Source organism: Balaenoptera borealis, assembly GCF_965194805.1.
Source record: "Balaenoptera borealis genome assembly, chromosome: 11".
Classification (NCBI taxonomy): Eukaryota; Metazoa; Chordata; class Mammalia; order Artiodactyla; family Balaenopteridae; genus Balaenoptera; species Balaenoptera borealis.
The window spans coordinates 61762680-61787257 of record NC_138868.1 but is presented as its reverse complement, the minus strand read 5'-3'; the positions used below and the strand labels follow the sequence as shown (position 1 = coordinate 61787257).

At 40.3% G+C, this 24578-nt stretch overlaps 2 protein-coding genes across 12 annotated transcripts in view; one reads left to right on the top strand and one right to left on the bottom strand.

The window, feature by feature from the left end:
- CCDC90B (coiled-coil domain containing 90B) overlaps positions 1-8435 on the top strand; it is a 61432-nt gene extending 52997 nt beyond the window's left edge. For all 5 annotated transcript variants that reach the window (XM_082343401.1, XM_082343397.1, XM_082343396.1 and 2 more), the window contains one exon: positions 10-8435. In XM_082343401.1, coding sequence (XP_082199527.1) covers positions 10-65 — 56 coding nt within the window. In that variant the 3' untranslated portion in view covers positions 66-8435. The remainder of the gene's footprint in view (positions 1-9) is intronic.
- ANKRD42 (ankyrin repeat domain 42) overlaps positions 1-24578 on the bottom strand; it is a 116263-nt gene that overhangs the window by 52479 nt on the left and 39206 nt on the right. For 5 of the 7 annotated variants that reach the window (XM_082343322.1, XM_082343324.1, XM_082343321.1 and 2 more), the window contains exons 10-12: positions 19849-19975; positions 15996-16140; positions 8853-8935 (exon numbers count right to left, since the gene is read on the bottom strand). In XM_082343322.1, coding sequence (XP_082199448.1) covers positions 8853-8935; positions 15996-16140; positions 19849-19975 — 355 coding nt within the window. Of the gene's footprint in view, positions 1-8755; positions 8936-15995; positions 16141-19848; positions 19976-24578 lie in introns of those variants that run through there. The other 2 variants (XM_082343326.1, XR_014231771.1) reach the window with 2 other exon arrangements.

The following is a 24578-nucleotide window of genomic DNA, read 5'->3' as shown; positions in this document are numbered from 1 at the left end:
TTTTCACAGCCTCAGTGTTTACTTGCCTGGCAATAGCATTGGGATTTTATAGACTCTGGAAATAACAGTGAAACTACTATATTATGCTCCTACTCCTGCTGTTGACTTCTTAGAACAAACACTGTGCCAGGATGGATTTACTCTGAACATTGAAAGTTGCAGTAGGAACTTAATACAAGATTATTTAAAGTACATATGGACTAAAGGAAATGTTTTAGAATGGGAAGGTGTATTTTGTCTTTGTTTTTTATATATGTCTTTATTTTTGTTATGTTGAAAAGATGCTGTTCAAAACCTGATTGATTTGAGATAGGCCTTTTGTCTTTATCCTTTTGATAGCTCATAGAAACTGAACCAGAGTTTTGTTTGCTTGAACAACTGTAAATCATACAGGATTTCTTTGGTATGTGTTGCAAATTTGTTTAGTTATAAATAGGGAATCTAAAGTATAGAGCAGTCAAAAGACTGACCTTGTATGGTCCAGTGAGTGAGAATCAGAGGCTCTCCAACTAAATTTTTTTCAAAGGGCTAACAGCTGGGTTGTTTTCAAAACAAAACTTTCTGTATTTTGATTCAAAATATCTCAGAATCCTCTTGCCTAAGAAAATTCTTGGCACACTATAGATAAATTTGTGTTGGATTAATCAAGACCATATAGGTTCCATTGTAATAAACTCTACAGTACATTTGCTCACTCAGTAAATAAGAATGCCTGCTATGGGCCAGACAACATGCTGGTACCCATGTGCACAGAGCTGAATGTGGCTTCCTTATCATGGAACTGACAATCTTAGTTGGAGAAGACAGACAGTAAACAGGTAAATTATTCATTTGTTACCATTTAAAATATGCTAAAATATTGAGAGGGAGTACTTCTTTCCTCCATGTGAAGGAAGCTCCAATAGCATAACATTGTAATCACTCTTCCTTCAGCCACCCTGCCCTAGGTGATTAAGGTGAAAGGAGAAACAAGGCCCAAGTAGCCCAGCCACTTCTCCCCATTCCTGTTTGGGACCAGCCTGTCTACAGAGAGCATTCATTCTGTTCTGCTCCTGTAGGATCAAGTTCACCTCTGCAGGGTGAGGCCTGCTCTAGTACAGTGATACTTGGGACAAGGTAAGTCTGTCTGTCCGATTCGGGGGTCAGTGATAAGTTTACTGGACTGAAGATATTAACTACATTCTCCAATATCAGTTTTATCTAAAGGTATTATTTAGGTCCTTATATCAGTTCATTTTTTTGAGTTTATTTTTGTATATGGGGTTAGAGAATGTTCTCATTTCATTCTTTTACATGCAGCTGTCCAGTTTTCCCAGCACCACTTATTGAAGAGATGGTCTTTTCTCCCTGGTATATTCTTGCCTCCTTTGTTGAAGATTAATTGGCTGTAGGTGTGTGAGTTTCTCAGCTCTCTATTCTGTCCCATTGATCCAGATGTCTGTTTTTGTGCTAATACAACACTGTATTGATTACTGTAGCTTTGTAGTAATGTCTGAAGTCTGGGAGGGTTATGCCTCTAGCTTTGTTCTTTTTCCTCAGAATTGCTTTGGCAATTCTGTGTCATTTGTGGTTCTGTATAAATTTTAGGATTATTTGTTCTAGTTCTGTGAAAAATGTCATGGGTTGTGGTCAGAAAAGATGCTTGAAATAATTTCTATCCTCTGAAATTTGAGGCTTGTTTTGTGTCCTAGTATGTGGTCTATCCTAGAGAATGTCCCATGTGCACTTGAAAAGAATGTGTATACTGGTTTTTTGGGGTGTTATGTCCTGAAGATATCAATTAAGTCTAACTGTTCTATTGTGCCATTTAGGATCTCTGTTGCCTTATTGATTTTCTGTCTGGAAGAATCGTATTCCTGTCAATTTCTCCCTTTATGTTTGGTAGTATTTGTTTTATGTATTTAGGTGCTCCTATATTGAGTGCATATATGTTAATGAGTGTACTACCCTCTTCTTGTATTGATCCTTTTATCATTATACAGTGTCCTTCTTTATCTTTCTTTATGGCCTTTGTTTTTTAAAGTCTATTTTGTCTTATATGAGTATTGCTACCCCCACTTTCTTGTCATTTCCATTTGCATGAAATATCTTTTTCCATCCCCTCATTTTCAATCTGTGTGTGTCCTTCACCCTAAAGTGGGTCTCCTGTAGGTAGTATATTGTAGGTTCTTGTTTTATTATCCAATCTGCCATTCTGTGTCTTTTGATCAGAGCATTTAGTGCATTGACATTTAAAGTAATTATTGATAAGTGTATATTTATTGCCATTTTAAACCTTGTTTTCCAGTTGATTTTTGTATTTCTTCTTTGTTCCTTTCTTCTTTTTGTGTTTTCTTTTGTGGTTTGATAGTTTTCTTTTGTATTATGCCTGAGTACCTTTCTTTTGGGTTTTTGGGAATCTATTGTATGTTTTTTTGATTTGTGGTTACCCTGGTTTTCAGCTATGTTAAACTGTCACTATATCTACTTGCTTGAGACTGGTAGTCATATGAGCTCAAACACATTCTAAAAGATCTACATTTCTTACTCCCCTTCCCTACATTTTGTGATTTTCATGTCCTATTTTACATCTTCATGTTTATCCTTTTCTGTTCAATCATTTCCACAGAATTTTTTGGATTGTTTTTTAACTGTGTACTGTCTTATTTAAATGATCTTCAATCCTTTTATATATTTACCTTTTCTATTGTGATTTTCCCTTTCCTGTAGATTGTTGCTTCTTTTCAATTTAGAGAAGAGCTTTCAATATTTCTTTTAAGATAGGTTTAGTATTGCTGTTTACTCTTAGTTTTTGCTTGTCTGAGAAATTCTTCTTGTCTCCTTCTATTCTAAATGATAATCTTGCTGGGTAGGTTGCAGGTTTTTCCCTTTCAGGACTTTGAATATATCTTGCCATTTCCTTCTGGCCAGCAAAGTTTCTGTAGAGAAATTAGCTGATAGCCTTACGGGGGTTCCCTTATAACTGTTTTTCTCTTGCTGCCTTTAGAATCCTCTTTTTAACTTTTACCATTTTAATTATGATATATCTTGGAGTAGGTCTGTTTTGAGTTCATCTTGTTTGGGACCCTCTGTGCTTCCTGGACCTGGATATCTAATACCCTCTTTAGGTTTGGGAACTTTTCAGCCATAATTTATTCAAATACATTTTCAATCCCCTTTTCTCTTTTTTCTTCTTCTGGGAACCGTATTAGATGTAGTAGATTGGTGTGCTTTATATTATCCCATAGATAGCATATGTTCTGTCTGCTGTTTTGATTGGGTGATCTCCATTATTCTATCTTCCAGATCACTTATTTGTTCTTCTGCATTATTTACTTTGCTGTTTATTGCCTTTAGCTTTGGTTTTCATCTCAGCAATTGAGTTGTCTAATGTTGATTGGCTCCTCTTTACAGTTTCTAGTTCCTTGTTACAGTGATCTACATTTCTATCAATAGTCTTTCTTAATTCCTTCAGCATTTTTATTACCTCCTTTTTGAACTCAGGGTCTGGTAGACTGTAGAGGTTTCTTTCACTGTTTGTCCTTTCAGGGGATTTCTCTTGTTCTTTTAATTGGGAGTAATTCCTTTGCTTCTTTTTTCTTATATTTCTCTGACGACTATGAATTTAGGAGAAGCAGTTATCTACTGTGGTCTGGAAGGGCTGTTTTTATGTGGGAGCATCCTAGTGTAGCCTGCTTGAGTCCATTATCTTTGGTGCAAGGGCTGTTTTTGGTATCAATGCTTGCCACGTCTTTCCTCAGTGTGTGCTGGCCATTATCCCCTTAATAGGGGAGTGTGATTAGTGTCATGGTGACCAGAGCCCACACTGGATGTTGGGCAAGGCCTCCTCTTTGCTCTGTGGGTGTCACAGCCCTGTCAGGGGCAGGGTCTGCTCCCCAGTTGTTGTAGTGGAAATCCCCAGATATGGTTCTAAGCTATGGTGTGAAGTAGGCAGGACTGGAGCGCTCCCTCTGGGAGAGGAGCCACTGCATGTTCCTTCCCAGGAGCTGCCTGCCAGGATGTGGGATTCTGTGATGCCGCCTGCCACCCAGTGTGTGCACCCACAAAGATCAGTGTTGCTGGCACTGCCCTTTGGGCCCACCTCCTCTTGGGGGCCCTGGTAATAAGTTCAGAGCATACGCACTCACCAAGCCACCGGCACATAAACCCACTGGAGCTGCATCCCCTGAACCCGCAGACAGTCGGCCCAGGGCGCCCTCAGGCACACGTGTGCAGTTCCAGTGAAAAGTCCACCAGAGCAGGAACCTGCCAAAGCTGCATCCCAGCAACCACATCCATAGCTGGATGGCCAGCTATCAGTTCCGCTTTCAGTCCCACCTCCACATGCACACACCTCCAGTTATGGTCTGGACCACACTCCAGACCCTTTGGTCTGTCTCCGTGCAACCAAACCAAGTCCTCTCCTCGGGTCTGTCTGTCTGCTGAAGCCCGAGTTTCAGCACCCAGTCGCTGTGCACACCAGCAGGCGCACATCTTGGGCTGGGAAGTGTGGTGACGTGGTCAGGACCTTCTGTGTTGGTCTCTCCGTACCCTGCAGTGCCTCAGGCCAACTCTCATACCCTCCTCTCCAGCCTCTGAAGCTCCCTATCTGACCTGGCATACCTCCCAGCTGGTGAAGGAGGTTCCCAGGGTGAGGTTAGCATTCTTTCTTCTTTCACAGCTCCCTCCCAGGGGTGCAGGTCCCATCCCAATTCCTCCTCTTCTCCCTTTTCCCTTCATCCTACCCAGTTACATGCGGATCTTTCTTGAAGCTTTGGTTGTATGAGCTCTGGAAGCATTCAGTGGGTGTTCTGTGAGAACTGTTCCACATGTGGATGGATTTTCTGATGTATTTGTGGGAGGAGGTGAGCTCCACATCCCTCTACTTATAAAGGGAAAAAAAATGAGGCAGTGGAAAACACTATGGTCATCACCAACACTAGAATTAGTGATAGTCATTTGTAGAATAGCTACATTGACTATATATATAACAGTGAATATACTAAATGATATATATCAACTCACCTATTTTTCATTGCAGTCCTCTTAAGTAGGTGGTATTATCCTCATTTTACAGCTAAAGAAACCAGCTAAGTGAAGTTAAGGTCACACAGTTATAACTTCATGCAGGTGAAGTTGCCAAGATGACACAGCAGATAAGTCACAAGACTTTAACTCAAGATTTTATGCTCTTACTCAACAGTAAGAGTAATCTCCAAGTTGAGTTCTCTGAGAACTCACTGTAGTTGTGATTTGCATTTTGCTAATACTTAGCAATGCTGTCCAGGCTCTTCTTTCCATGTGTCCTGGCTCCTTTTTGTCTTATGCTCCATCACCCCTGGTAGTGCTCTCATTTGCAAAGTTCAGTGACTCACTACCACCCCACATTCCAGAAGAAGAAAGGGGAAGGTGTGGGAAAGCCCTTTCCCTTTAGGGACATGACCCCTAAAGTTTTACACACCATTTTCGCTCACACTCTATTGGCCACACTTGGTATCTTAGCTGCAAAGAAGACTGGGAAGTCAGTCCTTATCCTGAGCAGCCACAAGCCCAGGTACATCCTAATACTATAGAAAAAGGGGAGAAGAGGTATTGGGAGACATCCAGGGAACCTCTGCCACAAGGGTGCATGCTTCTATTACAACACTCTTCTGGTATTTCCTACCTCACTTGTACAGAGACTAGAGATGTGGCCTTGAGAAAACAGGAGGAAGTGTAACAAACTATTTCCAGGGTTGGGATTACTTTAGAGTCATCAGGCTAGAAGGAAAAAGTAAGGCTGTGTGTAGTCCCAGAAGGTGAGAGAAATGTTGGCTTTGGGAATTCCAGAATGCAGACTCCGAAATTCCCCTCCTAAGGTTAGAATCCCAGCTCCACATTGCTGTGTGACTCTGGGCGACTTTCTTAATCTCCATGTATGAAATGCTGTACCTCTCTTCATACAGCTGTGGTGAGAATTAAGCGGTAATACATGTAAAGGACTTGGTACAGATCACACACATAGTAAGTGCCCAATAAATGTTGACAACTGTTTTTACTACAGATTGAAAGCCTATTGGAAACCAGAGAAACTAACAATAATGACTATAAAGGTTATGAAAAGGATAGGTAAGCCATTTTCGAACACTTGCTTACAGGCCTTTGACCAGCCTAAACTGGTCTTAGCAATCAAATGCACTCGTGTCAGGGCAAACTGGTCCTGATGATACTGGGCCAAAATGGCCCGTCCATGTAAGGTACTTGCCAGGGCCTAGAGGTGGACAGTCTGGGGTATGGTGGGAAGGTTAATGCCAGTGAAGCAAGCTCAAAGCCAGCAATCAGATCTTCAGAAGGAGGCAGAAACTAGACAAGCGCCCCAAGAGAGTCACACATCTTTGCTAGCTCAAGGAAGAAAAGGGTGGGATAGGAAAAATGAGGGAATTGAAGTCAGAACTGAAATGAAATGCCATGGTGGTTTTTTGGTCAGCGAAGTCAAGGGAAAAGAGAAAAAAGAGAAGAAAGAATAATAAAGCCACATATTTTTCATCCTGTCCAGTCAACCTCATCTCTGTTATTCCTTTCTTATAAGGCTTGCAAGACAAAACAATGGTTGAATTCTAAAGCAGATTATTTAAATGTATATTTTTAGCAAACATGCATTATGGTTTTTTTTTCTTTTTATGAGAGCTGATTTTCATTTTATGTAAACTTCCCTGGAGATATTTGGTTGTTATTGTAAAAAGTTGTCCTTTTGTAAAACTTACTTGTCTTTTTCTCCTAAGTTCAGATGCTGTTTAAAAATCAAGTCATTTGACATACACATGGCCAATAGGTACATGAAAAGATGCTCAACATCACTAATTATTAGAGAAATTCAAATCAAAACTACAATGAGCTACCACCTCACACCAGTCAGAATGGCATAACATTTGTAGTGAGGTGGATGGACCTAGAGACTGTCATTCAGAGGAAAGTAAGTAAGAAAGAGAAAAACAAATAACTGTATGCTAACACATATATATAGAATCTAAAAAAAAAAAAAAAATGGGGCTTCCCTGGTGGTGCAGTGGTTGAGAATCTGCCTGCTAATGCAGGGGACACGGGTTCGAGCCCTGGCCTGGGAAGATCCCACATGCCACGGAGCAGCTAGGCCCATGAGCCACAACTACTGAGCCTGCGCATCTGGAGCCTGTGCTCCGCAACAAGAGAGGCCATGATAGTGAGAGGCCCACGCACCGCGATGAAGAGTGGCCCCCGCTTGCCACAACTAGAGAAAGCCCTTGCACAGAAACGAAGACCCAACACAGCCAAAAATTAATTAATTAATTAATTTTTTAAAAAAATGGTCATGAAGAACCTAGGGGCAGGACAGGAATAAAGACACAGACCTACTAGAGAATGGACTTGAGGACATGGGGAGGGGGAAGGGTAAGCTGGGACGAAGTGAGAGAGTGGCATGGACTTATATACACTACGAAATGTAAAATAGATGATAGCTAGTGGGAATCAGCCGCATAGCACAGGGAGATCAGCTTGGTGCTTTGTGACCACGTAGAAGGGTGGGATAGGGAGGGTGGGAGGGAGACGCAAGAGGGAGGAGATATGGGGATGTATGTATATGTATAGCTGATTCACTTTGTTATACAGCAGAAACTAACACAACACTGTAAAGCAATTATATTCCAATAAAGATGTTAAAAAAAATGTAAACACAATAAAAAAAATCTACGAATAACAAATGCTGGCGAGGGTCTGGAAAAAAGTGAACTGTCCTACACTGTTGGTTGGAATGTAAATTGGTGCAGCCACTGTGGAAAACAGTATGGAGGTGCCTTCAAAAAACTACAAATAGAGCTACCATAGGATCCAGCAGTCCCACTCCTGGGCATAGTCCCAGACAAAACTATAATTCAAAAAGATACATGCACCCCTGTGTTCATAGCACTATTCACAATAGCCAAGACATGGAAACAACCTAAGTGTCCATTAAGAACTGAATGGATAAAGAAGATGTGGTATAGATACACAATGGAATACTACTCAGCCATAAAAAAGAATGAAATAATGCCATTCGCAGCAACATTTACTTCATACTAAATGAAGTAAATCAGAGAAAGACAGATATATGATACCACTTATATGTGGAATCTAAAATATGACACAAATGAACTTACCTCCCAAGCAGATACAGACTCACTAACAGAACAAACTTGTGGTTGCCAAGGGAGAGGAGAGGTAGAGGAGGGATGGATTGGGAGTTCGGGATTAGCAGATGCAAACTATTATATATAGAATGGATAAACAAATAAGATACTAGTGTATAGCACAGGGAACTATATTCAATATCCTGTGATAAACCACAATGGAAAAGAATGTGTGTGTGTGTGTGTGTGTGTGTATAGCTGAATCACTTTGCTGTACAGCAGAAATTAACATTATATATCTATACTTCAATAAAATAAATTTTTTTAAAACAAGTCATTTGAAAAGTTGGGAGAAAAGCTATACCTACACTAGTAAAATGGTACTCTCTAGAGAAAGTAAAAAAAATATAATTCTATTATGAAGCCATAATAGAACTTCTAATAATCCTTAGACCTTTTGATTACTGTGTTATATTTTAAAGTTTATGTCAATACTTGCAAAATTAACTACTCATAAATCTAGAGTTTTGACTTGCCTACATAAATACATAAAAAGTATATTGGGAGGGGGAATACAACTGAGTCCATGTAATTTTAATCCCTTTGACATTATACATTTCTGCCTTCAGAATTGGAATAAAAGCATGTCAGAGTAATTCTGAGAAGAATTTATAGGTTTACATTTATATCAATTTAAAAATAAAAGAAAATTCAAGCAAGTTTATATAAAGTTATTTCACTGATTAGTACCTTTTCACAAAAACTCCCCCAGAAGACACCTTTTTCTTCACTCGCCTCTTCTCTTTGCTTGACTCACAGGAAGAGTCATCTTCCTACAAAGGAAAAGAGAGCCAAATAAGATTTCTATGCTAGACACATTTTTGTCTTTCTACGTTACTGTTCCAAAAGAAAAAATTTAACCATGATAATATTTTCAACTCTGGTTTACATTTCTTCTAGAATTTTGTGTAAATACTTACATCGGAAGCACCAGTTCATATTGTGCTGATTCATCAGACTGGAAGGCACCTTGAGAAATCATCCAGTCCTACCTTTACCTCATACATCCCCCACACAGAACACCTTGTTGTTTCTGCTTCTATTTTAGACCAACATATTACTAAACAAAATAACACAAAGCATTAGCATGGCATCCTCTGGATTCTTTGCAAGCCCCGTTCTGTTAGGAATCACATTTCCTTGGTCCTGTATTTCCTTCTCTGTTCACAAAACATCCCTCAGCTGCTCTTGTCTCTTCCACTTTGCCCTGCCACATGCTGTTTCTGAATATTTCTCACCCATTGTGGTACTCTCAGTACCTAGCACAGAAGATTCTTAATAAATACTCTGGGAAGGAGTAAGAGAGGACTAGAAACACAGTGGATACTCACTAGATGTCAGTCATCTTTGAATAATTCTTCTAGTCAGAAAAGTGCTCTGCGCCCAGTTGGGCAGGACAGATCTGAATGCAGGAGTTTCAGGAACATCACAAGGCACGTGTCCATCAGGAGAGTCCCTGGCTAGAGGTAGGATTCCCCAAGGTGTTCCCACCTACACCTTTGCTAATGAGGTCAGTCAGCTTAACTCATAGTAGTGTGTGACATAGAAGCAAACTACTTCTATGTTCTAAGCAAACATAGAAGCTGTTATTCCACCACCACCCAGGAAAACAGAACCACACATCCGTTCTCTCCCCCTTGAGAGGGGAATAGATGGGGAATCTGCTGGCCCTCCCTTATAGTGGCCAGGCACTGGTGGGCATAGGGCAATATGATGGTCCCTTCTCTTGAAAAAGCTTGCCAACCAGTCTGAAGACCAGTAACAACAAACCTTTTACTGGGGCTTAGCATATGGTACCACTGTATTTCATACTTTACATATATAACAAGGTGAAGTAGGCTGTATTACCAACATTTTATAGATACAAGGACAGAAGTCAAAGAGGTTAATCAACTTTTCCCAAGGTCACAAAGCTAAGTAAATGGCAGGATTCAAATCCAAATTTTGTCCAACACTAAAGTTCATGCTGTAACCATTCCTCCATCCTGTCTTCCAGCAAAAAATTTGCTCGTTCAGTTCCTAAAACTGCACTGTATACTGTGTATACTGTGCTACAGGTATACAAAAAGGAATGAGATCTGGTTCCCACTCAGGAGTCTGTGGTGGAATAGCAGATATAAAAGAGGTGCTCAGTTCACTCTCCAGCTTTCAAGGGGTCCTCAAGATCATTAGGGGATGAATGCAAAAATGTCTATGAAAGAAAAACACTGAGGTAGAGCAGGAGTTTTAACCTCATCCAACTAGACAGAATTAGAGAAAGAATATAGAAAATGTAGGAAAAGAAAGGAAGCTACTTGTCAGAGGTAGCCAATTTTCTAGTGCTTAATAGGGTTACCAGACTTTCAGAAACAGTTAATATTTATTTTCCTTTACTTTTCATATATGCTAACTCCTAAAGGAGGTTTAAACAATCCCAAATACTCTAGAAATAGTGGTCAAATACCAAAGCATCTACTAACATCAAATATGTAAGTTGTTCTATCAAACCAAGCAAGCCTTACTGTAAACTAGTTCAAAAGAAAATATGTGCTTGGCACTCAACAGGCCTCCAGTAAGTGTTCGTTGAAAGTTCCAAACTTTCAAATTCCAGAAGTTTCTGCATTTGGGGAACATTCTTCACCAAGATTACTCATTCCCTCATCATAAATTATAGCCAGAAACATATTTCTCCCTAATATGTGTTTTCTCCCAAACTCAGGAAAAGAGAACTGCAATACTGAGGTATTAAACGCATGAATCATGGTGCTTAGGCACCTAAAGCAATTCTAAGTGTAAATTAAACAACCACCCCTGTGTAAAAATATATATATTTTAAATATTAACCAGTTTCCATCTGAAAGAATTTACAGGTTTGTTGAAGAGATTAATAATACTGTGTGAAACTGTTGACAGGTTATGTGTCTACAAATTATTGCCTGGGTATATGGAATTCTTGTTTTTAAAACAACTTCAGGACTTCCCTGGTGGCGCAGTGTTTGAGAATCTGCCTGCCAATGCAGGGGACACGGGTTCGAGCCCTGGTCTGGGAAGATCCCACATGCCGCGGAGCAACTGGGCCCGTGAGCCACAACTACTGAGCCTGCGCGTCTGGATCCTGTGCTCCGCAACAAGAGAGGCCGCGATAGTGAGAGGCCCGCGCACGGCGATGAAGAGTGGCCCCCGCTTGCCGCAACTAGAGAAAGCCCTCGCACAGAAACGAAGACCCAACACAGCCAAAAATAAATATAAAAATAAATTAAAAAAAAAAAAAAAGAAACAACTTCATGCAATCTGATAAATTTTGGGAAGCATACACAACTAAAAGGAGATAAATCCCACTTTGATTACCAGAACAGTCTCTTATCAGAGTGTCAAAACAGTATAACCAATAAAGAAAGAGAGAGAAATCACAAACTTCTAGAACTTCCTTAGACTAACAGCTCAGCTTGGATAAACTCACTTAAGCCCTCAGATTGCTCCAAGGGCCCTTACAGGCTCACAGGCTAGGATGTCAGAGGACAGGGAGAAGCCCAGCAGAGACCATATCAAAGCCCAACCCGGTTCCACATCCTTGTAGGTAGAAAACAAGGGTAAGTTAAACACATAAGTATTCATAGAATATTACCAGTTCCAGGTTGGCCGTTCTTGATTAGCAAGCATGGCCCAAAGCTTTAGACCAACGACTTCTCGAATGATACTGGTTTTGGAGATGGAAGCTATGAGGAGTTCAGTGCTGCATCAATCTGTGGACAGACATCTCTACCAAAGCTATTATAGTTCCCATCTAGTTTAGGTTTTTTAAGTAAACATTTTTATTTAAGTACAATACACATATCAAAAAGCACCCCAAAAAGTGTACAGTGTGATGAATTTTTACAAAGTGAAAACACCCAATGTGACCACAACTGAAATCAAGAAACTGAACATTACCTGTATCCCAGAAGCATCCATTTGCCTCCTCCCAGGCACTATTAACTTGATTTCTTTTACAAATTTTGGGACTGCATGGCATCATAGTGTAGTTTTCTTTTGCTCAGCATTATGTTTGTGAAATTGACCCACAGTGATGTGCAGAGCAGTAATTCATACATTTCCATTGCTTTATAATATTCCATTGTATGATTATACCAAAATGTATTTATTCTTACTGTTGATGGAATTTTTTATCTAGTTTGGGGGATATTTATAATAATGCTAATATGAATATTCTTTCTCATGTCTTTTGGTGCCCATCTGTGTACATCAAGAGACATGTACTCACTGCACTGGGAACTGAGTCAAAGATATGTATATGTTCAGCTTTACTCAATATGGCCAAACAATTGTCCAAAGTGATTAAAATCAATTTACACTCCACCAGTGGTGTATAAGAGTTCCACTTGCTCCACATCCCCATCAATACTTGGTAATGTCTGTTTTGTATTGTTTTAATTTTAGCCATTTTGGTGGTATATTGGCATCTTATTGGGTGTTAATTTATATTTGTGATAACTAATAATTCTGGTAACACTTCTGAGTACATTTTGATGTTTATTGGCCACTTGGATATCTTCTTTTGTGAAGCGCCTGATCATGTCTTGCCTGGTTTTTTACTGGGTTGTCTGTCTTTTTCATACTGGTTTGTGTAAGTTCTTTGTGCTTTTGGATACAAGGAAGGAAAATAAGAAGGAAGGAGATATATTTTCCTACTCTTTGGCTTGCCTTTTCAATCTATTAATGTTGTCCTTGATAAAGTAAGTCTTATTTTAATAAAGTCGAATCTATCAATTTTTTTTCTACCCCAAGGTCACAAAGATATCCCACTGTGTTATCTTTTGGAAGCTTCATCACCTCAACTTTGGATTTAAGACATATCTTGAAATAAATGTTTGAATTACTGTGTATAATTCCAGTATAAGTAACATTTTATCAAATTACTATAAATTTTATATTTAAATTTTCATAAATAAATTCACTTATTTGAAGAGCTAACATCAAAAATTTTAAAGACCAATTTTTCAAACTAAATTTTCTCATAAGCACAGTGAGTGAGCTGGAAGGGCAAGGGGGCTATACTGGCAGTAACAAGTGTCATTAAAAGGGGGTTAGGCAGTTAGGTTCAAATCATGGCTGCCCATCTAACAAGCTCTGTGACTTTACGCGAATTCCCTATTTTCTCTGATATTTGGTTTCTTATTTGTAAAATGAAGATAATAACATGTGCCAGATATAAAGTTCCTGGCACTGAGCGCAACACATAGCAAGTACTCAGTAACTGTTGATGATGATGATGCTATTAATCAAGGCAAGTTAGATGATCTCACAGAACTTAAATTTTCAGTGCTGTGTGTAAAGTAGCCAATTAAACTATAATACAAATGATGAGGTGCCCTCAGAGCAGTACAAAGTGCTTGCTGAAAGGAGGAAAGATCATTTGTGGTCAGGGGGGTTAGGACAAGGTTGACGAACAAGATGGTTCCTAAAGAGGATTTTGAGAGGCAGAGTTAACAGAAAGGTTTCAAGGTATATGGACAAAATGAGCAAAGGCTTGGGGGTGGGAAAGTGTGGGGCAAGTTCAGAAAAGGTAGGCCACGTGTAGGAGAATAGAAAACAATAAGGCTGGTGAGGTGGGTTAATGCAGGCTGAGACAATATGTGAGAAAACACTATAAAAATTTATTATTATTATCAAAACCAGTTGTTATTATAAAAAACCTATTTAAGTGCATTATCTCAAACTATCCTAGGAATTTTTTTTCTGGCTAAAAATTATACTCTTGCAGATTCTTTCACAGGGGAAAAAGTCATATGCAATCATAGGTCCTTACCAGAAGGTGGCAGGAGAGATTTAGTCAGAGCTTCTTGAAGCCTCTATATAAATGAGCACTGAATCAAAAGTTCATTTTATTTATACTTTACATATTTAGACTCCACAATAAACTAATTCCTCCTACTTTCAGATGCAAAGGGCTATACACATTTATTTATCCACTGACTGTTTATACAACTCAAATGTAGAAAATTGAAAGAAAGGAAAAAAGAGAAAAGGATATGAGGAAGGTAGAATATAATACCATGAATACTAGTAGACAGAAAATACCTCAGGAGTTCTACACAGTATTTCATCTAACATCAATACCATCCCATGAGGTAGGTGTTATCCTCGTTTTAAAGATGAGGAAATTGAGACCCAGAAGCTTTTGCAGAACAGAAAATAAGCAGCTGCCATGAGAGGTCAGTGACATTTGCTCATTTACAAAAACTCGTGTAACCTACAGCAGGACCGCAAAAAACGATGGACCCAGAGTACAGGGACCTCGAGTCAGCGCTCCTGAAAGCTACACATTGTTGGTAGAGAGCAAGGTCTTAGGAAGGATGTGCTCTATTAGTGTGTGACATCAAACCACCCTGGGAACAGACATTTCTGGGCAAGAAAAGAATAATTTTAAATAGCTAAAAACCAAAAATTTTCTATGTAGACCATCAGTCTGGATTGACTCAAAAGGTGTGCAGCTTGGGTGATCTCCAAAAGATCTAGGCAGCTAGCTAGCGAAGAACAATGTATGTTCTTGCCTCTGAGGAGACTGGAACTGGCAGAGTTCCTGCCACAGGTGAAGAGGGAGCGGACCTGGAGTGTCAGTGGTAGTTTATAAAAGGTGTGTGTCTGCTAGCCAACACCACATGACTGCCCCAGCCAGCCTCTCCAGACTAAAGTGTCCCCAGAGGCTAAACGTGGTATAAGATGGTCACTGCAAAAATGAAGATAATGGATTAATTATGATGATTATTTCTATCCCTTGGAAAATTAAGCACTGGTGAGATACCAAAACCCAGAGAAAGTGAATTTGTATACAGAAATACACACATGTTTGCAGATGAACAGAATGTTGTCTAATATGAGACCAAACCATTAACAGCGGCTTCCTCTGGAGAGTGGAACTTGGTATGGGGAGGAGCATCTGCCCTGTTTTTAACATTTTACAACAAGCACATATATTAATATTTTTTAAGTGGTTATTAAAGAGACTAATGATCAGTTTGTACAAAATAAAAAGAAGCCAGGAAGTTTTTATATCATATTTGAGGTGATGTAGATCTGGAACAAAATTAACTTACCCACGAGGACTGAAGAAAAAAATTCCCTATGGAAGGAAAATATGAAACGTACCTGAATCCCTACAGTATGTCACATGAACTGTCCACAAAGGCCACATCTTCAGAGCAGAGGACAGTGAGGGTCAAAGTTTCCCTGGTGAGCTTTCTGCCTGCTCTACTGAGACTAGATGGCCTGAAATACAAGCACCACTGGGGGTTTCTTGCTGTCACTTTCACTCTATTTTCTATACTCCACCTGCTTTTCTTCATTTGTTCTTTGTTATCTGTTTCTCATGTCAGTTTCTTTTTAGAGCAGTTTATTTGGGATATTTAGAATTAAAACATACATACTCCATAGCTGTCTCAGAATTCTTATTGATTACTCTGCTTATAAATTTTTTTTCCTTACATGATACAGTAATAAGAATAAAACTTACTGCACACACATGAACCAGGTTGCTATTCCAACTGATAGATAGGTAGATAGATAGACACATATGTATGTGTATGTATATATAGTTTTATAGAGTAATGTGTGTGTGTGTGTGTATATATATGTATGTGTATATGTATATTCCTTTACTCCTTACAACACTCTAGAAAATATAAGTTATTAACTCCAATTTACAAATAAGGCAAAGAGAGGTTAAATGACTTGTCCAAACCAAAAAGGGCTGCAGCCAGGATTCAAACCCAAATAGCCCCCTCCAAAGCTGGTACTCTTAGCTACTCTTGTATACTACTTCTTGAGAAAGATAAATGTGTTAAGAAGGATACCAACCACAGCCGCAAAGTTGGGAACCTGAGTTTTCTCCAGCATCTCCCTGAGTTGATCCACCTCTGCTCGATACTCATCCAGCTGACATTCTAATTTTTCTCTGCGTAGTCGTTCATACTCCAGGTGGCCCTGCAGCTCTTTGATAGTCCTGTCAAAAAAATTTGGTTTCAATCAATCTCCAATATCAACTAGCAATTATTTTTGGTAATAGTGAAAAGTATCCATACATTATATACATTATATTTAAGGCAAATAAAACAAAGAAAGCATTTTTTCAACAAATATATATTGAGGGTATACTATGAGCCAGCACTGATCTACATACTGGATATAAAAGTAGTGAACAAAACAGGCCAAATCTGCCCTTGTGGGGCCTACCTTGGCAGCAGTGGTGGAAGACAGTAAAGAAAATAAATAAGTAAATATATGTATTTAAATATAAGTAAGTAAATATAAGTATGTTGGAAGGTGATAAATGCTAAGGGAGAAAAAAATAAAGCAAGAAAGTAATAGAAATGTTGTTGAGGAGGGGGTTAATACCTCATACACAATGACCAGGGAAGGCCTTACTGGGAAGGGGGCTTGTGAGCAAGGTCCCAAAGGAAATAAGAGATAATCAAGTAGACATCTGGGGGACGAGCATCCCAGACAGAGAGAATAGCAAGTGCAAAGGCCTTAAGGCAGAAGAACACCTGGTGAACTTGAAGAAAGAAGCCAATGTGGCTGGAGTAGAGTCAGAGAGGTAAAAGGGAGCCAGAACAAGTAGGGCCTGGTAAGTGGCAACAAGGACCAGGCTTTTACTCTGAGTGAAACGGGAAGCCATTAGAGGATCTCAACAGAGAAACGACATGATCTTACTTAAATGTCTTTTGCTTTGTTTAGCTTTGTTTTTTTTTTAATGATGTAAAATATACTTTGAGTGAATTACACAAATATCAAGTAAACAATTCAATGAGTTTCCACTAATGCATCCACCATGACTACTAAGATACAAAATACTTCCATCATCTCAGAAAGTTCCCTCATGCCCTTCCCAGGCAACCCTCACTTCGCAGAGGCAACCACACTTCTGAATACCTATCGTGTTAGATTAGTTTTGTCTCTGCTTGTAAATGAAATTGTACATTATATTCATTTGTGTGCCTGGCTTCTTTCAGTCAACAATATGTGAGATTTATCTGACTTAGGTTTTAACATGATGAACAGACTGCAGGGGATGAGGGAGCAGGGACAGGAGTTGGGAGACATTTCAGGAAGATGTTAAAATATATCCAGACAAGCGATGCTAGGACTGGAACCAGGGTTTCTTTCTGCCTTATTGCTGGATGGTGAGGGCACCAGAACTCCCAAGGCATGTTGAGTTGGATGTCAGGTCTGAAGGAGGGCAATCTAAGAGTATACAGTAGTAGCTCTGGTATGGAAGTGAGTGGGGTTGAGGTTGGAGATAGGAAAGAAGAACATTAACTGTGGAAACCTAGAATTCAGCAAATGAGAAAAGAAAATCAGCCCCAGGACAGAATAACACAACCACGTTTTGCTGTATTCTGAGTTTCATCTAACCAATCAATAACAACAAAGGCAAAAGGACATCCCTCAAACTAATACTTATCCAGGTTTCCTTTACAATTAGATATAAGATCAGGAGTTTGTACCCAAAGAATAAATGTCTTAAGATGTACTCAACACAAAGTGAGAAACACATACTAGAGAAGAAGTAAAGCTTACTCAGAGGAAACACTGCAGTCTCAGCTAATAAGAAACTACAATCTGGCACAAAGGCTAAAGCAATCTTTATAAAAAAAAAAATCCTGCTCAAATGACTTACATCAATATAATAACCATTTCACAGTGAAATGTGAACATTAGAATTAAAAGTTCCATTAAAGACTATTATTAAAATTGTAATGACCTTGGATAATACGTTTGGAGTCATACAGACTCAGACACAAATCCTGGCTCCACCCCCCACCCTTAGTCCTCCCTTCGTGACTTCATGCGAGTTACTTAACTTGTAAGTTCAGTCTTGGTTTCCTAATCCGCGTAGTGAGATAATAGCTAATGGAGCTGTGAAGACTGCAGGAAACAATACACACAAGAGGCTTATACAGCGCCTACCATACAGTAGTGCTCAGAAGTACTGCAAGCACCCCTAGCAGTAGTACAGTAATAAGCCTTGGAAGAGAAGTAAAGGGAACAAAATTAAAGCTCATTATCTAGGAAATAATTGCTCTACTGTGAAGTACTTTTCTAGACTACAAGGGAGCTAAGAACTTTCGGCTAGGTTCTTAGGCAGAGGCCAATACTAAAAATATTCCACATCTCAAACACTTTAATCAATACAGAGGCAGTCAGGAATTCCCCGGCGGTCCAGTGGTTAGGACTCCACGCTTCCATTGCAGGGGGCACGGGTTCAATCCCTGGTCAAGGAACTAAGATCCCGCATGCTGTGCGATGCAGCCAAAATATACATACCTACATACATATATGTGTAGAGAGAGGCAGTGGACAGCTACTTATGTGATGTGATTTATGAGATACCAAGAAGGCCCCTGATTAAAAAAAAGAAAATTTCTTTTTGGTCTACCACAACTTCCTAGTGCCTAAAATCCCATTAAGAGACAGAGTATTTTGGCTTAAGATTTTGTCTTCTGTTCAAACTCCCAAGTACCCATCTTATCAAAGATTTAGATGTTACTCTGAATACCAGACCTCTTACTGAGATTAAATTCAGCAGAGGGTGAATGCAAGAGAAACAGGAGGTTCTAAGAGTATGAGGGAAAGAGGCCCAACCAAAGGAGAGGGCAAGGGAAGCGGGGAATCCACGTGCACTGCTCTTTACAGACCCGTGTTCTGACTAAACTGGAAGTCTCCCCTCCTGTCTCCCTGTGTTCCCTGGCCACTGTGGAAAGCAGAGAGACAAGCAAAGAGGCAGTGGGAGGAAATAAACACTTGGCATCCTCTATCCCAGCAGCCATTAATTAACTAGAGAGGTACCATATGTACCGAGAGCCAATTTCAGGTGCAGGAAGTGAAAGGTGAGGGAATATGCAAGCGTTCTGAGGGGTGCCACTGTCCGTGAACATAGGACTAGGTTGGTGACTTGTGAGCAAGCAGTCCAATTCGATAGGGATGGCTAGAGACTGTGTTGGTTGAAAAGCTCAAAGTAGCTGTGGTCTCAAAAAAACGAAAACAAAAAACAGGAACCCTTCTTAGCGTTTTAGTTTTGTGAGACAAAAAGTTCTGGAGGATGGCTGTACAAAAATGTGGAATGTACTTAACACTACTGAATTCTGCCTTAAAAGTGGTTAAGATATATTTTATGCTATGTATATTTTACCACAATTTTTTTTAATTTTTAAAAAATTTTTTTTAATTTTTTAAAAAAATTGGTGCACAATTTTTTTGCACCACAACTAAGACCTGTGTTGGGTCTGTTGCTGTGCGCGGGCTTTCTCTAGTTGCGGCGAGCGGGGGCTACTCTTGTTGCAGTGCACAGGCTTCTCACTGCGGTGGCTTCCCTTGTTGCAGAGCACAGGCTCTAGGCGCGCGGGCTTCAGCAGTTGTGGCGCACAGGCTTAGTTGCTCCGCGGCATGTGGGATCTTCCCGTCCCAGGGCTCGAACCCGTGTCCCCTGCACTAGCAGGTGGATTCTTAACCACTGTGCCACCAGGAAAGTCCCTTACCACAATTTTTAAAAAATCTTAACACCTTCTCCATCTGGGGGCTTAGGAGGAAAACAGGTTGGAAACTCACACCCTTTGGTGGGGATGAAAAAATAAGTTGTTGATCAACAAACCCTCACGTGGCATTTAGAAAGGTAAGTAAAAACAAACCATCAAAGTTTTGAGGACATTACTTTTCAGACTCAAGCTGTTCTTTCTTCTGCTTTACATCTTCTTCTGTCATGCCTCCCAAGTGTTTATAGTTGCTCTCAGCAATTTCCAGGAGGTGTCTCAATTCTACAATTTTCTTATAAGCTCTCACTGCAAGACAGAGTTGAACAGGAAGCTAGTTTAGACAGGTAACAGCTCATGTGCTCACAGGATGCTGGTCCTGGAGCATACTCTTCCTCTAAAGCCAGTGTCTGCACGGTCAGTGTCTGTGTGGTTCGGGGAAGGAGATGGAGGGAGGGTGGTGTCTACATAGAAGGATACGTATCAGTAGCAGAGAATTAGGGTGAACAAGCAGTGAGACATCTAAATGGAGGATTCTGTCCCTGCTGTCAGAGGATGTATCATGTTATGACTGTTAATACCAGGGGAGGGGAGGGGAGGGGAGGGGAGGGGAGGGGAGGGGAGGGGAGGGGAGGGGAGGGGAGGGAGGCTGGCTAGCAGTGTTTTAGGACTAGTTGTATATTACAGGACCAGGCACAATCTATTTATGTCGGAAAATTAGAAAAACTAAAATATGCTTGATTTATTTATGATAAATCAGAACTAATCCAGCCCCCAAATTTTATGATTAGTCACTTGTAAGATCTAGGCAAGAGGATATTGAGAAGGAAGTGTGTTGAGAGCTACCTTGAGCTATTCTCCAGCTATCAAAACCATGATTTTTTCTATCCTTTGTGGTACAAGTTCTCAACCTGGGGTGATTTTCTCCTCCAAGGAACACTTGGCAATATCTGGAGACCTTTTACTTGTTAAACCTCGGGGGATGGAGGGAAACAGACTATTGGCATGTAGAGGCTCAGGATGCTACTAAATATCTTAAAATGCACAGGTGGGCCCCCCTCAACAAATAAGTATCTGGCCCAAAATGTCAATAACACAGAAGCTGAGAAACTCTGCTTTACAACCAGGTTAGCAAATCACAGCCTCTTCTCCCTGACACTCACCACTCTGATTTATCTCTCAATAGGTTAGAGCTGCAGGTTCCAAACTACATACATCAGAATCAACTGGGGTACTTTTTAAAAATGTATATGTTTGAGCCCCATAGCAGTCCTACAAATTCAGGTATCAGTAGTTAGTAAAAGCTCCTCAGACAATTCTCACGGGCAGACAGGTTTGGGATCCACCATAACTAATAGCAAACAAGTAGAGGGGATTTTTTTTTTTAATGTTACATAGAATGGAAAGAATTGTGATGGTTTATTTAATTCTTTAATATTTGAAGGCTATGTTTTGAAAGAGCTGTTCTGTGGGATCATCGGAGGTAAGAGCTAGGATTAATTGGGATTAGTTCCAGGAAGAAAGATCTTAACAAAGGCGAAACTTTTCAACAAAAACAGTTAAGAGGGTGGGAGGGAGGGAGACGCAATATGGAAGAGATATGGGAACATATGTATATATAGAACTGATTCACTTCCTTATAAAGCAGAAACTAACACACCATTGTAAAGCAATTATACTCCAATAAAGATGTTAAAAAAAAAAAAAAACCAGTTAAGAGCTATCATGTATTTGTGGAGTGCCTGTGATGGGAAGGACACTACGATAAGTGCCTTATACATTTACCCCTGTCAAAAGGTAGAAATGGGCCACATGGGCGATAGTGGGGGCCTTGTCACTGAAGGTGATTGGATGCTGGATGACATGTGACAGGAATGTTGAGCCAGGAGTCAAACCTCAAATGGGGTTCTATGATGCCATGACCCTAAACCTAATTCACTAAAGAATGCTCTGAATTGAGGCTCAGTTCCAAGAAGTCTGCGATGACAAGAAATCCAATCAGTTCCCTGTAGGCACTCTGGCAAAACCCAGTGTTCCAAGAAGAGACTGGCCAGTCCTTTGGATTTTGCCCTGGAATAAAATTAAATACGGACAAGAAAATAGCACATGACTTCATATATAGTACCTTCACTAGCTGCAACCACCCCAGCTGGGCACCAGCCAGAGCCTCACTATATGGCAAGGGTGTAAGAGTGCATCTGTGTCAAACACACCACAGAAGGAAACTGTTCCAGCCTCGTTCTTGGTCTTTCCTGAAACATCTTTTAAAATTTTTGTGATTCACTGACAATGATCACTTCACAAAAATCTCCTACTCAACTAATTTCAGAAGACACTGAAATTCTACAAATCAACTGTTCATCTTCTGCAGTTCTAGTAAGTCCTTGCTAATTCTCAGTACAATCAACAAAAAAGAAATTTAAGCACAAACAAAATTTTAAAATAGATAAAATGGGGGCTTCCCTGGTGGCGCAGTGGTTGGGAGTCCGCCTGCCAATGCAGGGGACACGGGTTCGAGCCCTGGTCTGGGAGGATCCCACATGCCGCGGAGCAACTGGGCCCATGAGCCACAACTGCTGAGCCCGTGATCCGCAACAAGAGAGGCCACGATGGTGAGAGGCCCGCGCATAGCGATGAAGAGTGGCCCCCGCTTGCCGCAGCTGGGGAAAGCCCTCGCGCGGAAACGAAGACCCAACACAGCCAAAAATAAATAAATAAATAAATAAATTTAAAATAGATAAAATGGATTTCATCAAAATTAAAAACTTGCACTGGCAAGGACATCATTAAGAAAGTTAAAAGACAACCCACAGAATAGGAGAAAGTATCTGCAAATACTTATACTTGCAGATATAAGGGACTTATATCTGCAAGTACTCTTACAACTCAACAGTAAAAAGATAAACAACTCAGTTGAAAAATAGGAAAAGGATTTGAATAGACATTTCTCCAAAAGCTATACAAATGATCAATAGGCACATGAAAAGATACTCAACATCATTATTCATTAGGGAAACACCAATCAAATCTACACTGAGATACCACTACACACTCACTAAAACAGTTTTAGTTATCAACAAGACAAACAATAACGAGTATTGGCAAGGATGGGGAGAAACTGGAACCCTCAGGCATTGTTGGTGGGAATATAAAATGGTGCAGCTACTTTGCATAACAGTTTGAAAGTTCCTCAAAATGTTAGACATATTTTTACCAGACAATGCAGCAATTCCAACTGCTAGGTGTATATCCAAGAGAAATGAAAATACATTTCCATTTTCAAAAAAGCACATATACAGGGCTTCCCTGGTGGCGCAGTGGTTGAGAATCTGCCTGCCAACGCAGGGGACACAGGTTCGAGCCCTGGTCTGGGAAGATCCCACATGCCACAGAGCAACTGGGCCCGTGAGCCACAATTACTGAGCCTGCGCGTCTGGAGCCTGTGCTCCGCAACAAGAGAGGCCGCAATAGTGAGAGGCCCGTGCACCGCGATGAAGAGTGGCCCCCACTTGCCACAACTAGAGAAGGCCCTCGCACAGAAACGAAGACCCAACACAGCCATAAATAAATTAATTAAAAAAAAAAAAGCACGTATACAAATGTTCATGGCAACATTATTCTTTTTTTTTTTTTTTTTTTTTTAATTTATTTAGGCTGTGCCAGGTCTTAGTTGTGGCACTCTTCGTTGCGGCATGCGGGATCTTTAGTTGCAACATGCGGACTTCTTAGTTGCGGCATGCAGGATCTAGTTCCCCAAACAGGGATCAAACCCGGGCCCCCTGCACTGGGAGCGTGGAGTCTTACCCACTGAACCACCAGGGAAGTCCCAGCAGCATTATTCTTAATAGCCAAAATGTGGAAACAACTCAAATGTCCAACAACTGATGAACAGATATATGAAATGTGGTATAGGGACTTCCCTGGTGGTCCAGTGGCTAAGACTCCACATTCCCAATGCAGGGGGGCCGGGTGTGATCTCTGGTCAGGGAACTAGATCCCACATGCTGCAACTAAGAGCTCGCATGCTGCAACAAAGATCCTGCATGCCGCAACTAAGACCCTGCATGCCGCAACTAAGACCCAGTGCAGCCAAATAAATTTAGGAATAAATAAATAAATAAATAATTAAAATTAAAAATAAAATAAAATGTGGTGGGCTTCCCTGTTGGCGCAGTGGTTGAGAATCTGCCTGCCAATGCAGGGGACACGGGTTCGAGTCCTGGTCTGGGAAGATACCACATGCCGCGGAGCAACTAGGCCCGTGAGCCACAACTACTGAGCCTGCGCGTCTGGAGCCTGTGCTCCGCAACAAGAGAGGCTGTGACAGTGAGGCCCGCGCACCGCGATGAAGAGTGGCCCCCACTTGCCGCAACTAGAGAAAGCCCTCGCACAGAAAACGAAGACCCAACACAGCCAAAAATTAATTAATTAATTTTTAAAAATAAATAAAATAAAATAAAATAAAATGTGGTATATCCATACAAAAATATTATTTGGCAATAAAAAGGAATAAAGTATGAAGTAATGATCCACGTTACAATGTGCATAAACCTTGAAGACATTGTGCTAAGTGAAAGAAGCCCGTCACAAAAGACCATATATGGTATCATCCCATTCATATGAAATGCCCCAAATAGGCAAACCTATAGAGACAGACAGTAGATTAGCAGTTGCCTAACTGGGGGGTGGTTTGAGGGGAAGGAAGAAGGTAGAGGTTAGGGGGATTGACTACTAATGGGTATGAGGTTTCTTTTGGGGGGTGATGGAAATGTTACAAATATTATTGTAATAATGGTTGCACAAATCTGAATATACTAAAAACCATTAAATTGTACACCTTAAATGGGTAAATTGAATGGTATGTGAATTATATCTCAGTGAAGCTATTTAAAATAAAGCTGTCAGGAAATTC